Source organism: Carassius auratus, chromosome 40 (assembly GCF_003368295.1).
Source record: "Carassius auratus strain Wakin chromosome 40, ASM336829v1, whole genome shotgun sequence".
Classification (NCBI taxonomy): Eukaryota; Metazoa; Chordata; class Actinopteri; order Cypriniformes; family Cyprinidae; genus Carassius; species Carassius auratus.
In genome coordinates, this window is record NC_039282.1 from 333,845 (window position 1) to 350,375 (window position 16,531).

The following is a 16,531-nucleotide window of genomic DNA, read 5'->3' on the forward strand; positions in this document are numbered from 1 at the left end:
CAAGTGAAACATTATGAAGTTTCAATAACAATATACATTACTATACCATTCAAAAGCTTGATGTAAATAATATAAATGTGACAAATAGAGATAACTCTAACAAATGTAAAAACAATGCAGTTCTTTCGATTTATTCCCCCTAAAAAAACCTGAAAAATATTATCGGCTCTTTTCAACATTAATAATAATAATAATAATAATAATAATGATAATAAATGGGGTTTATTTGGTAGAAAATAAGATTGTTAAAAGGATTTCTGAAGGATTGTGTGACTAGAGAAAGGATGCCAAAAAATTTGAAAGTCAGCTTTGATTGTCCCTAATAAACTGTTTAACTGCTCCCCCAAGTGGATATTAAATCATGTTGTGGGATAATTAAATATATTCTTAATAAACTACACACATAAAATTATATACTTTTATTTTGTTCTCACATTCTTTCTTGTAAGTCCTCCCTCAGAGTGGCACAGTTGAATGAGAGGCTCATTATGCAGCTCATTATGCAGGCCTTTGTCTTCTCAGGTGTAAATCACAATGATATTCATGATAGTTGACGCCTACTCGCATATGATTTTTACCAACAAAAAGTGTTTTAGAAAATTTAAATCAATATATTGTTTTCTGTGAGTGAGTAAACAAGATGATTTTCACATCATTCAGAAAGAAAAATTCTAGGCTACAAGCTCCAGTTCTCAACTTTTCCGGCAACCAATTTTATGTATGTGTTTTATTGCCTTATTCAAGTGATTTAACATTTTTAGTTTTTCACTAACCATGCATAACATTTTTTTTTTTCTCAAAAATACAATCTTGTACATGCATGCATTTCACATATTATTATAGCCCAGTTTGTGCTGATTACAGTGATATTAGACTTTACCCATTTAGATATTTATAAGAAACTGAAAAAAGCACAAATGTCAGGGCATGACAAAACTTCTCAAGGCCCCAAAAATACCCTTAGACTCCAGAGGGTTAAAACCTTAAAACTCTTCAATGATACACTTTACATCAGATTTATTAACATAATTTATTATGAACCAAAATGCAACACCAACTTCAAATAAACTGCAGGTCGCTGGAGGGGTCAAGCTGCATAATCATTTCTAAAACTTCGGTACAAGTCAAGCCCTTTCTCGTGTTGCTTGCTGCTCTTCTCACAATCAAATGACCAGCAGGATGGCATGGAAGTGTTTAAATCCTCGTACCTTGTTTTTGTTTAGTCTGTATTTGTCACCACCATTAAAATGCAGCAAGTGAATCAACTTAAATATACTTACTTTATTTCTGTTTACACCATGTAGTTCTGAGAGCTGAGGTGCACATTTTGATTTTCTCAAATACATCAAGCTAAGTGTGTAAAAGTCTCTCTCTCTCTCTCTCTCTCACACACACACACACACAACATAATATGCTGTTATACTCCATATAGCTCCATATACAAATCAGAAAGTAAGCTTTTTTTTGCACATGCCTATATAAAGGGTTAATGGTCCCACCTAGTGATCAACCATAAAAATATTTTTTTTATCTCTTCCCAACAGGGAAAACCACCAACAATCCAGAATTCATGATTAAATGGTGTCATGACTTTGCAATCAAAAAATTTTGTTATAATGGAAGTCAATGGGGCAAAAACAGCCACGAACAACAAAATTAAAAATTAAAATCTAATGCTGCACAAAAACTAACAATGCATCAAAGCCAATGGTGTTACTAATCTTTGACATGCCCAAGACTGTGATAAAAGGTAAAAAAAAAAAAAATCCAGTCCACAATCACTTTTTATATAATGATTCAAAAAGTCATTTTGTGTTTTTTTTTTTCAAATCAGTGACATCATTTATGAACTTGGTAATTAAAGAGTTAAAATCATCTAAGGTTACGTATGTAACCCTGGTTCCTCGAAGGAACGAGACGCTGCGTCGAGAGCGATTGGGGAACGCGTCCAGCGTGACGTCTCTGAATAACATGTATAATCATTCCAAAGGAAGGGCGAGACGTCATAGGCGGGTGACGTCAGAGACCAGGAAGCATAAAAGCATGAGTGGCGAAGCCGGATATCAGCCTCAAAGGATGAAGCAAGCGCCAGCCAGAGATGCCGGAAGTGTGGCACTGCGACGCAGCGTCTCGTTCCTTCGAGGAACCAGGGTTACATATGTAACCTTAGACGTTCCTCTTCAGGAACTCGAGCTGCGTCGAGAACGTTTGGGGAACGAGAATGCCCACGCCGCCAGACTTTCCAATCTCTGCCTAGTGTGGAAGAGCACAGCTAAAGCAAGAGAAGGAGAGGAGCCTGAAAGAAATCGGTGACAACCCGTCCCAGCCAAACTTAGAAGAAAGTGAGTCTTGACCCCCAGGACAGAGGAGATCAGAGGACTCGAGGCTTAGGACAGCATCCTGATCACCGCTTAGCATAAGCTTCTTCTGGCCGGAGGCCTCAGCCCCAGCGCACCATGGAGGAAACATGTAACCAGAGGGTTTCTGCTCACTGACTGGCCACCGAGAGGGGTGTGGTAGGCCACCATTGCCACCACGTAGACCTTCAGGGTGGAGTGGGTCAACCCTGCGGAGAGCCTGCAGGAACTCCAGCACAGTACCATCCGGGCAGTTAACTGGGTCGAGCTGGCGGTCTCCGCACCAAGAAGTGAAAAGCTTCCACTTCAAGGCATTCAGTTTCCTCATTGAGGGAGCTCTGGATGGAGAACGGTCTTACAACCTCGGTTGAGAGACCGGAAGCTAAGAGTTGTGCCTCCTCAGAGACAACACCTACAGCCTCTAAGCTCCATGCGGGGGTGCACCCTCCGCCTGCGAGAGGAGATCTCTCCTGATGGGAACCTCCCATGGAGTGCTGCCAAAAAGAGAAATCAGGCCCAGGAACCATACCCGGCCCGTCCAGAACGGGGCTACTAACAGCAGCTGGACTCCGTCCCCGCGCACTCTCTCCAGAACTCCTGAGAACAAAGCAATCGGGGGAAAAATGTACAGATGAAGCCTCGGCCATGTCTGTACCATGGTGTCCAGCCCCAGTGGAGCTGGATGAGTCAGAGGAAGCCAGAGGGGACAGTGCGATGTCTCTCGAGTCGCAAACAGAACCACCCGAGTCTGACCAACATCTCCAACTCTGCTTCATCACCTCAGTGTGAAGCCGCCATTTCCCGGGCCTCAGCCCCTGCCTCAACAGGATGTCTGCTCCCATATTAAGATGACCAGGAATGTGAACTGCTCTTAGCGAGAGGAATTTATCCTGGGCCAGTGTTAATTTTGACACAAAATTTTAATTTAGTTTTAGTCTTAGTCTTTTGACTATAATTCTTTTTAGTTTTAGTCAAGTTTTAGTCATCTAAATTGTTTTAATTTTAGTCTTATTTTAGTCGACTAAAATTGCTTTGTATTTTAGTCGACTAAAATTGCTTGGTATTTTAGTCGACTAAAATAAGACTAAAATCAATAACAGATTTACTAGACCATTTTTTACAGCTGGTATAGGAAACAAACTTAACCAAAATATATAAAACACAAATTCAACTTTATTTCAACACAACTGTGTCTTTATTTCGATTCAAAAGCTTTTATGCAGCAACAAACACTGTCATGAAATTGTAAACAATAACTAGCTGCCAATTGACCATCAATAAAAGAAAAATAAAGTTAGGTCCAGGACCTTAAAGCTTACAGCTGAGCTGAAGAATAAGTGCATACATTTAAAGTAAATATTTAATAAGTTGGGTGGATAAAAAAAGTAACAAGATTTTATAAGGTATTCATTTGTCTAGCAATATTGTATGTTTTAAATACTACAATATTGCTAGATTAGTATGTATAATGAGAGGATGTGAACAGTCACGTTTCACATGACTAATATAGAAATATTTGTGATATTGTCAACAAGTAGAACATTATAAAATATACTAAACATTAGTATTAATCAAATGTATTTATCATGATATTACGTATTAGTATTGTGCTCTCTTCTAACTTGAAGAAGGGGCTGTTTTACAGTACTTTCCAGTTCGTAATATTTAATGCTACAACATCTACGCACTGCAGTCTTCCAATTTTGCTTAGCTCAATAAACAAAAGAACATCGTTGTGAAATTACATTTGAGAAAATGGGTCCGAGTCCGGGTGGTTCGTCTGTAAATGTCTTTTCAAATTGGTGGTGTTCTTGCCACGAGTGAGCTGTGGACATTTTGTCGCTCTTTTAGTCATCACCTCTTCGAATGCCGTCTTCCCGGGAGCTCATTTAAAAACTGAAAACCTTCGCTTCACGTCTCAATAAGTCAGGCTCTGATTGGTTCTCTTCCCTAATGCAGTCTCGCCTGTTCCATTTTGCCGGTTCTTTTGTTCATTCCTCGCATCTCTCCCGTCTGCTGATTTGATTTTCGTCACAGTCTATTTTCGTCTCGTCCTTTATTCGTTGACGATAATGTCAATCAATTTAGTCATAGTTTTAGTCTCCATCAGTGCCTTCTATTTTAGTTTTCATTTCGTTTTCGTCCGCAAAAATATATTCATGACGAAAATAATGACGAAAATATTTAGTCAACGAAATTAACACTGGCCCACACAAGGATCTGGTACGCTAGTTGTATAAACGGCGTGAGTTCAGACCTCCTTGATGGTTGATGTAAGAGACCACCGCTGTGTTGTCGGTGCGCACCAACACATGGTGACCTCTTAGGTCTGGGAGAAAATAACAAAGTGCACAAAGCACGGCCAGCATCTCCAGGCAGTTGATGTGCCATGTCAGATGGCGACCACTCCACAGACCACGGGCAAGGTGGCCACTCATGACCGCACCCCAGCCGGTGAGGGACGCGTCCATCGATAGCATACCACGGCGACAAGAACCAAGGCTTCCTCCACATATCCAAGGCACGTAGGCAGCGCCGTGTGACCCTCAGGAAGAACCCCTTGGTCTTGAGCCACCACTGTAGGCCACCAATCTTCGTGACTGCTTGACAGTGAGTGACCAACCTTCTCTCACTCTCGCGACTGCAGTGAGGATCGACTCGATCCGAGCAGGTGACATACGTGCCTGCATTGTGGTCGAATCCCACACCATGCCCAGATAAGTGGTTCTCTGAACTGGAGAAAGCACATTTTTCTTGGCGTTAAGTCTTAACCCCAGCTCTTTAATTGGAGCGAGAACGACACCTCGGTGCCGAACCGCCATCTGCTCAGATTCAGCTGATATCAACCAATCATCAATGTGGTTGAGTCGGGAAAGTGTGGGGTGAGAGTGCAAGGCCAGTGGAAGATCCTTATTGGTAGGCTTTTGCCCCCAAAAGCAAACCTCAGGAACTTCCGATGAAGAAGGATGGAGATGAGTGCATCTTTTGATAGATCGTGACACACCAGTCCTCGGACTTGGCCTGTGCAGGCGTGTTAAACTTCAGTCCCCTGACTGAGAGGTTCAAAAAGCACAGATCTAGAAAAGGACACAACACCTCATCCTTCCTCGGAACAGTGACCCAAGGACCACCTAGATGGTCTCCATCCTCAGAGAAAGTCTACTTCTGTTCCATTACCAGAGCCTGCTTGGGGCCCACCAGAACTGGATTCTGTCGCCTCTCACTACAGTGTGCAGGACCAATTGAGACACATTTGTTCCTGAGCCACAGCATCAGGACTCTCGTAGCTGAAGTCTCCTAAAAACGACGGTCCTCAGACCCACATCGTCTGCTAGGAAGACTAGACCAGAGCCTGCTCGGGGCAGGACCCCGTGAAGTACACTTGGCAGGAGCTCCCACACTGCCATGTGACCTCCTAAGGGAACCAGTCACGCGAGACTGGCCCCTGGTGCGCCTAGAGCCACTAGCTTGGTGCCCTGAAGCGGTGGACCAGCAGGGGACGACCGTACTAGCTGCTCTAGAGACCTCCGTAGAGGTAGCGAGCCTCTCAGCACCACTACGTTTCCAGGCGGTAACTGAGAGTAGCGTTCGCCGGAGATTGCTGCGCCCTGGAACACCGGCAGGGTTGGCAGAATGATCTCCTGAGGGCACTGAGGAGAGACGGGCACCATGTAATGTGGTGTACACCACTCTTCCCCAGAGGGAGTTGGCCCTCAAAATGTCCTAGGCATCAGGACGTTATGATGAAGGCTATCCAGTGAAAACAACGGACCGTAGAACTGCTTTCCTCTAGAAGCCTTCGGCCTGGGAGCGCCACTTTGACTCTTGCGTCTGCGGAGTACAAAAGTGACACCCCTGGCACGTGGGGCTGGAACACGGTTGGGACTGCTCCGCCCAGCAGCCCCTGACCGCCTCAACCTCCTCAGAGGAAGAGCGGTACACACGTGTTCTCACAAGAGAAATCACATCCCTAGAGCCCCTGTTCATCTAACTTCACATAGTCAGATAAATATGTCATTTTATTCCTTAGAATTAAATGTAGTCAGCAACCAGACTAGTCAACATGATCTGGTGTAGAAAAACTCACATAGAAATGAAACCATGTAATACACGCGTTGCCTCGGCAGCGCTCATGTCTTATATATATATATATATATATATATTATTTTATGCTACTCAGTCACACAAACTACATCAATCTCCTCAGAGAAAGATGGATGCTGCAGCGAGCTGTCTCAGAGGGCGAAGAAACTGCAGCGCTGGTTTCCAAGCCTCGAGCACGAGGTCTAGATCTAGTGAACACGGGCGGAGATAGGATGAGCCGTCTCCAACCCGTTCGCCAGATCATGTGTGATTCCCACTATCGCGGTCGCTGCCGTGCCTCAGCAACAGCGCGACCACAACTGCAAGATCGCATGCACGGACACACTCCTCAGAGCGTGCCCGGCGAGAGCGGAGCGCTTAACAGCGAGAAAAGCACAGTCAGCCCCCTGAGAGCTGGCTGCGCGAGCTCCACTCTTCATTAATGCTGCTTATGTTAATATTAGGCATAATATGCTTGTGTAAATGGTGCTTGTGTGACTGGTGCTTGTGTAACTGGCGAGCTCATCGACGCCTTTCCACATCAATCTCCTCAGAGAAAGACAGGCAGCGCCGTCGCGCCCTCTCATCGGGGAGAAAGTACCGCAAACGCGGGCTTCTGACCACAGAGAGCGGGCGCCGGATCTGGTGGCTAAGAAATAAGATAGGGACTTGCCCGTCTTACATTCCTCGCTTCTTCCAAACGCAGAGGGGATTGGAAGAAGCGTGTGCAGCAGGATTTTCTCCTGGTGAAATGAATGCTTTCAGGACAATTTTATTTTTATTTTTTTTACCGGAAGGACCGTTTAATTTTATAGTTATTATTCTCAGATCAGTTATTCCAATAGTAACCTGCTCTGTACAATGTGACATACATATGAGGCATGTTGTCACACAATGCTAAATGAACTTGGGTGATAACAAGTGGAACAGAATCAGTAATTATTTATTTTTTTTGCAGCCATGACATGTATGCCTATACAGAAATTGACTTTGTTGAAAAATAATCTTACCCTGAGTAAAAAGGTGTGACACTTAAAAATTTATAAAATGTAATGCACTTTCTGTGGGCTGCAAAATTAATTCACCTCTCAGTAGACATTTTTATCATCAGAAAACCTCATAGTCATAGGTAATTAGGCATGAACAACATTTCCAAATGGCAGCACTCACTGGATCAGAAACGTTGAGCTGCGGTTGACCCAGTGGTCTTTGAAGGTTCTGGTCCTGGCCTGGGTTCTTCTGCGGAGAACTGAGAACTGGAGGCCTCTGCTGTTGAGCTGGGCCTGTTATATCTACAGAACACCCATTCGCTGGTAAACGAGGCCCTTGTGAAATTCCCTGCAAATGGAAAGCATGTTATAATTATAATTCACATTTAAATGGCACATCAAAAAAATGGCACATTAGCCACTGCATTACACCCTGCTGTGATTGAACAGTTAGTCCACTAGGGGGCAAGCTTTGTTTACAGTCAATCTGATGGTACACCTTCCCTGTTCACATGTGACTTCCTGTGCGTGGTGATAGGGATTTTCCATAGCCTTTCCCACACTTTCCTAAGGGAGAAGAAATTTGTCTAAAATTCGCAAAACATTGTCTCATTTTAATATGCCTACAGTGACACATGCACTGTAAACACTGTAAGCAAATGCTGGTTCTAATATTATTTACAAAACACTGTCTCTACAGACTGTTATTTAAACACAGTTGCAAAGGTTTACTGAAAGACTGATAGTCGCGCTCAAGCCCTCCTTTACTCTTGAGACTGATCCTATGGGGCGCAACCCAATTGCTGCCAGCAAATAAGAAATTTATTCAGCCATAGGGCAGAGGCATGCAATAACAGATCATCTCATAAGCCTATTTACCCAGTTAATTTTTTTTTGCACTTTCCTGAAATGCACTCTTATACAGGCTGTCATGTTTCATGTTAGTTGCTCTTTTAAAGCACTGATTACGTGGTTGTTTGCTGCTATTTTTGCCATAAAGAACTTAAATTGAATGACAGCTGAGCACATTTATCATCATTTAGAAAAAGGGACACAGTTATCCTTGTCAAGGTAGTCACGTACTAACATTTCATGTTAAATCAAAGTAATACTGTTTGCATGTGGTTTATAACAGGGCCTGAACTGAGTAAGAGAATGTTCGGCAGACAATTTAAAACGTTTGTGAAAGTTTGTGAAAAATCTGGTCACCTACAAAAGTGCAAAGTTAAGCACTTTTTTAAAATCGTTTTCTTTTCCTCCTTTGTAATAAGCTTTGGAAACATAATTGCTAAGAATTTCTCTTTGATATAATAATTAGTCTATTTTAGTCTATTAAGGATCAAACTGCCCATGTCTGCCTGAGCGGTTTATTTGGAAAAGTTGAGTGTCCTCTAAGCTTTCTTTGATTTGTGAGGAGGTGTTATACAGAGCTCATTCAAATTAATTGTAACCTTTAAGCAATCGTTCACCCAAAAATTATGATTCTGTCATGTTTACTCACCATCATGACATTCTGCAATTGTGTTCATGTAGCTCACACATTACACATTTACCAGTCATGCCAAGGTCATGAGTTGGATTCCCAGAGAATACATGAACATATGAAATGTATGCCTTAAATGCAAAGTAAATAGCTTTGGATTAAATGTAAAGACTGTAAGTGTAAAATCCAAACCTGTACGACTTTCTTTTATTCCATGAAAAACAAAACATGTTTAGTTCAAATGCAAATAGGACACATAGCACCACAAAAACATCACAGCAGTTTAAAATAATTGTGCTCTATATTTTTATGCAAGCCATACGGTGTGAAGCACAGACTGAAAATTAAGTAATTTTTATCTTAAAATCCACCATACCCTTCAAATCTCATTTATGCCAATTTATAATCAAATTGAATATGGAACGGAATATAGAGCATGGTCAGTATGAACTACTTTTATGTTTTTTTTTTTTTGTTTTTTTTTGCTGACCATCACATGCAATCACAGTCTATTCTCAAGTTATGAAAAAGAGCAGATTGGACATTATTTCAAATATCTCCTTTCATGTTCCATGGGATAAAGTCATAAGGATTGAAATGAAACAGAGTAATAAATGATGATGAATCTCTAAGAAAAAGAGCTTTGCACTAAACCAAAAGTAATAATTCTATGTCAAATAGCTTCAGTAAAGTGAAGTACTTCTAAACAAGCCTGAACCTGAGAAACGTCTTAAGTGCCCTGGTCTCGCAGGAGCGTCAAAACCTGCAAAACAGCAGAGGCTCTAAGCTTCTGTCCTCAGCAATCTCTGTTTGAGAACATGTCAGCCAGGACGGCCAAAAACACACAGTGTATACAGTGTCAATCACAGTGTTGACACAAAACATTTCCCATGGCAGAAAGGATTTGAATGAAACACCACTGCGTTACGCGAGGCTATTAATTTGAGAACAGATGTCTTTAGGAGAGAAACTGCCTCTAAAGCCCCACTCGAGAGGTCCAGAAAGAAAAACACTCAGAGAGCTGCCCAGTCATGGGAGGGATTCCACAGTCAAACCACAGAGAAGAACCAATATGAGAGCAAGTAACACAAACTGTTATCTCTAGAAAGGGTTCTCTAAGTGGAGCCCTAGATGGATTGCCTGATGGATCAGTACTGGGACATCTGCTAATTAACGAGAGGGCGAGTGAGCTCTCTCCGGACCACTGACAAGCTCTTTTCACCATGTAAAGATGAATCTCTTCCGGAGACAATTATAAAAAAATAATAATAATAATATATATATATATATATATATATAAATAAAAAGACCATGATAATAAGAAAACATTTATATTGTCAATATCGTAGGCCAGACTGGTGATAAAAACTGCACATTGGACAATTGGTAGCAGATGAGTTATGCATCTCCAAAAACAAAAAAAAGAGTCACACACTCTAATATTTAGTTGGACAGCCTTTAGCATCGTTTACGCCACACATTTGCTGTGGCATTGATAAGCTTCTTCAATGTCACAGCATTTATTCCCATCCAGAGTTGCATTAATTGTTCTCCATGACCTTGTATTGATGATGGGAGAGTCTTCTACAGCAAATCCCAAAGATTCTCAATGGGGTTAAAGGTCTGGACTCTGTGGTGGCCAATCCATGTGTGAAATTGATGTCTCATTCACCATGAAACACACTTTTATAATTTGAGTCTGATGAATCCTGGCATTGTAAATCAAAACCCATTCAAAAATGTGGGGGAGATTCACAAAGAGTGGACTGCAGCTGGAGTCAGTGCTTCAAGAACCACTACACACAGACGTTTGCAAGACATTGGTTTCAGCTTCGCATTTCTTGTGTCAAGCCACCCTTGAACAACAGACAGCGTCAGAAGCGTATAAAGTCAAAACGGACTGGACTGCTGCTGAGTGGTCCACAGTTATGTTCTCGGATGAAAGTAAATTTTGCATTTTCTTTGGATATCAGGGTCCCAGAGTCTGGAGGAAGAGAGGAGAGGCACATAATCCACGTTTCTTGATGTCCAGTGTAAAGTTTCCACAGTCAGTGATGGTTTGGGGTGCCATGTCATCTGCTGGTGTTGGTCCACTGTGTTTTCTGAGGTCAAAGGTCAACACAGCCGTATACCAGAAAGTTTAGGAGCACTTCATGCTTCCTGCTGCTGACCAACTTTATGGAGATGCAGATTTAATTTTCCAACAGGACTCGGCACCTAAACACGGTGTAGTCAACTTCTTCCATTGCTCCAGAGTCCAATTCTTATGCTCCCTAGCAAACTGAAGGCTTTTTAAAGATTACCCTCACTGATAAGGGGTTTTCTAACAGCTACACAGCTGTTTAGTCTCAATCCCTTGAGTTCCTTTTGCATTGTGCATGTGGAAATACTCTTACTTTCACTATTAAACATGATCATGATCCTTCAAGATTTTTTTCTGACCACATCTTCGAAGGTGATAGTTCCTCACTATCCTTCCAGTATTTAATAATGTGTGGGACAGTTCTTAACCCAGTTTCAGTAGTTTCAGCAATCTCCTTAGATGTTTTCTTTGTTTGATGCATGCTAATAATGTGACCCTTCTGAAACAGATTAAAGTCTTTTACACCACCACAGGATGTGTTTTCTGAATTGGCTGTTTAATAAATGATAAGCTATTCACTGCATCAGCTAGGGTTAAATAACTTGTTGCCAGCTGAAACATAATCATGCATGCAGTAATTATCCAATGGGAGGCTCTATTTGCTTAGTTAAAGCTGCAGTCGATAACTTTTGATGCTCTAGCGGTTAATAAACAGAACTGCTTGCGTCTTGCAAAAGAACATCGTAGCCGGAACTACTTCTCTCTGTTTATGTCTATGAAGAATCACAAAGGTACTGGGTTACTCCGCCGCGGTATCCCCGAAGCAATCTAAAATAGTCCGAATATAAACACTTATTATAGGTGCACCCTAGTGATTCAGGACAAGCCAAAAACACGGTTTGGAAAATGGATTCATGGTGTACTCGCTTATTATATACATTTTTCTACATTTTGAACACAAACAAAGTTACGGACCGCAGCTCTGATTGGTTATTTTTTACCGGGAGCGATGTATTTCTGCAAATGGCAATAGGACACTGGGAGGAGCCAGAGGAGCTTGATTTATTCACAGATTATCTGTCTCATATTCTACTGTCAGGACATAATGACAGGTTTAACAAATATGTAAAAAATATATTTTTACAAAAGTTACCTACTGCAGCTTTAAATCCAGGTGGTGACTTTTTTTTATGATGGGCAGTAACAAATAAGAGTGAGCATGGTAAAGAAAAGGAAAATATAATAATAATGAAAAAAAAAATTCTGTATATGTTCTTAGAATTGTTCTCTTTATATGCATGTTAGTATCAGGGTTATTACTGTAGTCAGCTGAAACAAACTAAAACCATTTAAATATTTGTTATCACTTGAAATAAAATAAACATAGTATTAAAAAAAAAACATTTTATGTAATAAAAAAAATATAAAGACATGAAAAAGTATAGAAATGACAAAACACAACAAAAGTACTAAAACTGTACTAAAATGAAAATGATAAAACTATGAAAATATATAACAATGCTAAATACAATTCAAACTAATAGTATTTCAATTATACTAAAATAACACTTGCATAATAGTTATATTTTTGTTTTTGATTTACATTTAATCATATAAAAAGATGTTTCCAAATTGACAAATATTCTGAATTATTAGTAATAGCAATACTTTAATCATATATTTTAGAAATTTTAGAGTCTGAACTTTTCTTCTCATACAAGGTCAATTAACATTATATTTTAAGAGACTTACTGCACTGACCATGACACAGTTTAGCTCTCTATGATATAATTTCCCCTTTTTATTCATGTTGGTTGCACCACATGACCTTTGGCAGACAAAATTAGTTCTAACATACTGTGAAGAGAGAAATAATGGTTATGACAAACTGCTTAAGATTCTCATTAATGATGCTTTTTTACATTATTATGATATCAGACAGTCGTCATTTGTCTGACATTTTTGACTCTATAAACCCCCCCCCACACACACACACCAAAAATGATCAAAATCAATTAACTTGAGAGTAAGCAGAGGGAAAGTGTTTAACCAATGCTTCTGCAAATTGCAATGACAGATCACTCTGTCAAAACATCATAGAAAAGGCACTCAGATCAATGTGTGTATGAATTATATATTCAGTTTGTTTTTAAATTTATTGATAGGCCAACAAATAGCATTATTAGTGGTGCTGGCCAAGGCTCATAAAGAAAAATGCCACATATTTGAATAACATAAAGCCTCATCACATTCCACACATGCTATTATGGTGAAAGTTCAGGTCATATTGTTGTAAAATGCTCTGGTGGTGACGAAAGTTACATCTGAAGCTGCTCCATTAGCCGATACCATGAAAAATTCTCAGAAGTTGTGACCGCAAAGCCAGACTGTGTTCATTTGACTGAAATCAGCTGCCTTAGTTAAAAACTTTGTTATGTGGGGGAGCTAAAGCCTTGCTAGTGTGGCCGTCTCTGTAATCCACTCTTTGTGATCCTGATGTGTCATAAAGCTGTTTTCCATCTCTCTTTCCTTCTTCGTTCTTTACCAGTGCATCGTTAAATGAATACCACATGTGTCCGCTGACTCCATGAAGGAGAGATGTGATTTAGGCTCCCATTCCACCAGCATTACAAGCAGTTGACAAGACTGCAGGCCCGGGCCCCGCTGCGCTCTCTTAGCACTTCCTGCCGACTGGAGGCAGGACGCCATCCCCAGAGAGCAGCCCGGCATCTGGACTTGGCCCCAGATCATTTTCCCAGGAAACATTCGCTCCTTGTAGCGAGGCTACAACAAACTGGCACTTTACACCAACCCCCACAAACCAACTCATTCCCACTCCCAGTAATGGAGAGCTTTAGCGAAGCCACGAGCAGCACAAAACACAATCCTGAGCCTCAAACTCTTATTTCCCTAAATTTACACAAAAAAAAATAAAAATAATAATAATAATGTGAGGGGTTTTCTACAAATGGACATTTTTACTTAAATTTTAAAAGATAAAAATTAACCATTTCAAATCTGACATATGAAATAGAAGTTACATTTAATAGTTGCGTTCAATTTATTTATTTAAATAGAAGAGTTTACCAAACCTTTAGAAATTATATTTCATATTTAGAGTCATATTTGATACATCAGGATTGTAAAACATGATATATGGGAATACTGGGGTGATAACACTGAAAGAAAACAAAATCACCTCAGTGTTATTAAGAGGCCCAAACTGAGCAAAAAAAAAAAAAAAAAAAAAAAAAGGAATTCGGTATAGATGCTGATAGTTGTGTCCGAAAAGTACGATGGAATCCTGATTTGTAAATCTTGTAATGCAAGTCAATGAGAGCTTTAGAAAAGACTACTTACATAAATGCACACAGTATCAGATGTCTCATTATATAGTCATTTTTGACCAGGGAAACCACATGAGTAACTAATTGAGAAAACAAAACCAAAGTACAACAAGTATCTACATTTTGCTCATACCCTATGTGAGGGAAGTCAGTAGGTTTTATTTCAGTGCTATAATATTAACTGACCAGAAAATTACCAGAATACAACAAAATATGCTTTTTTGGTCATTGTAAAAAAATAAATAATAATTTATTTAAAAAATGTATATATATATATAAAAAAATGGCTTTAAATTTGAAGTATAATCAATTGATTATAACCAAGTATAAGCAAGTTGATTATAAGTATAATCAACTTGGTTGCAAAAGTCAGTTCATCTTAAATTACACTGAACTGACTTCAAATATTACACTGTTCCCATCATCTAAATTAACTGCGAGTAGAGTCTCCCATAGGGAGCGCTCTTTGTGTGATGCACAGCATTACTGCCTATGTAAGGAGTGTTTTAATTCAGGCACTTAAGAGCTTCCATTACTGTCTAATGCATTTATAGTTGGTTGCTATGTAGGCAGTGAGTATCTAGGCAGTTCACTGGCTTTTGGAGCACAGCTACAGTCTCACTTTAGAGCCAGAAATACTTGAATCGCTTCTCCAGATACTGACTAGTCAGTATAACAGCACTTTAATCAGAAACTATCAGATGCTGCTTGAAGTTTTTGGGGCACGCAGGTCTCTCAATGTGATATGTTTTTGCAATGTGTTTTTTTTTTTCACATGCAATAAAAAGATTTCCACTCAACTCTTATGACAGTCTGTGATATCACAAATACCCAGTTTGCCATACTCAGGCTGACAACTAATAAGCAGGCTGTGAGAAAAAGGAAACAAGAAACAGTCTCCACATTTTGGTCTCTTTACATGCAATTTTTGCATTGCACCCGGTGGGATAAAATTCAGCTTGAACAAAAGTTCTCGAGGGCTCTGGTGGGGTCACGGCACCATTTCGGAACCTTTATTTCCATGGCATTACTAATTCAGTTCACTGTGGGAAGACTGTCCATTGCCTATTTTTCTCCCTGTTTGAACAGACATTCTGGCTTCATTTCCACTAGTGCAGCATACTTAACCCCATCAATGCCATATGATCTGTACAATCACAAACAGCTCATGTAATTTCGTCAAGTTTTTATTTGAATATATTAATTATGAAACCAATTAGAATGCAGTGTTGGTTACTCTATTTTATTTTGATAAAGTTTCAACTGTGCTGTCAAGTTAGCAATGATGGAACTGATTTGTTTTGTGTGTATGTGTGTGTGTGCATCCCAGCGTGAATACTTCAACTGTGTCCTTATGTGTCCTTACTAGCAGAATAAGTTTTAAACACTTATTGTCTTATTAGTAATGCATCACTGTAAAAAGGTCTGCTTTTATTTGTGTACACTCACAATAAAAACAAAACCTTGTGCTTTTGTAAAATAAAGAAAACGAATGGGATGTTGTTTTCTGCTATTTGAGTTTACTTTCTGTGAACAAATTAATCCTGTCACAAAAATTAACTGAACCACAGCATAAAAAGTCTACGTTACATGTTGCACATTTTTTTATTATTCCTTGTATGTATATATTTACTGCAGATTACATTTAACAATGTAATAATATTTATGGGGGTAAAAAAATATAATTTGTACTACTGTCTGTTCAAAATAAACTAAAAGAAACTGGGCTCTGCGAGCTGTGTACAGCGTCATCAGTGAACAACAAACAAATAACCCAACGGCTTTTCCTGAATAGCTAGTGAATTCAACAGAGCAAACCTAAAAATACCACACTGGACACTAGGGCTGAACGATATGGACAAAATTTCATATCTTGATTTTCATGCCAGATATCTCGATATCGATACAATTTTAGAAATTTTCATTTTCAAATATAAATTCACATAAGTACTAAAAAACAATACATTTAGAGTTTGTAAAATACACACTGATGTCTATGGAAGAGGTAATAATAACCCTTTCCATTATAATTCGAAACGTTTTATTCATATCAGATACACATTGTGTAAGTAACTTCAATGTTTACTCTATTCTATTCCCAGTTCACCAGCCACTTACTTTTAAGTATTTCGGGAGAAGTGGATGAATTCGATTCTCTGAACTGCATCTGCGGCACAAACTAACATGGC

General features: G+C 39.7%; 1 protein-coding gene across 1 annotated transcript in view; it reads right to left on the reverse strand.

The window, feature by feature from the left end:
* LOC113058182 (mastermind-like protein 2) overlaps positions 1 to 16,531 on the reverse strand; it is a 95,514-nt gene that overhangs the window by 7,287 nt on the left and 71,696 nt on the right. The window contains exon 4 of the mRNA XM_026225854.1: positions 7,611 to 7,778. Within this exon, the coding sequence (XP_026081639.1) occupies positions 7,611 to 7,778 (168 nt within the window). The remainder of the gene's footprint in view (positions 1 to 7,610; positions 7,779 to 16,531) is intronic.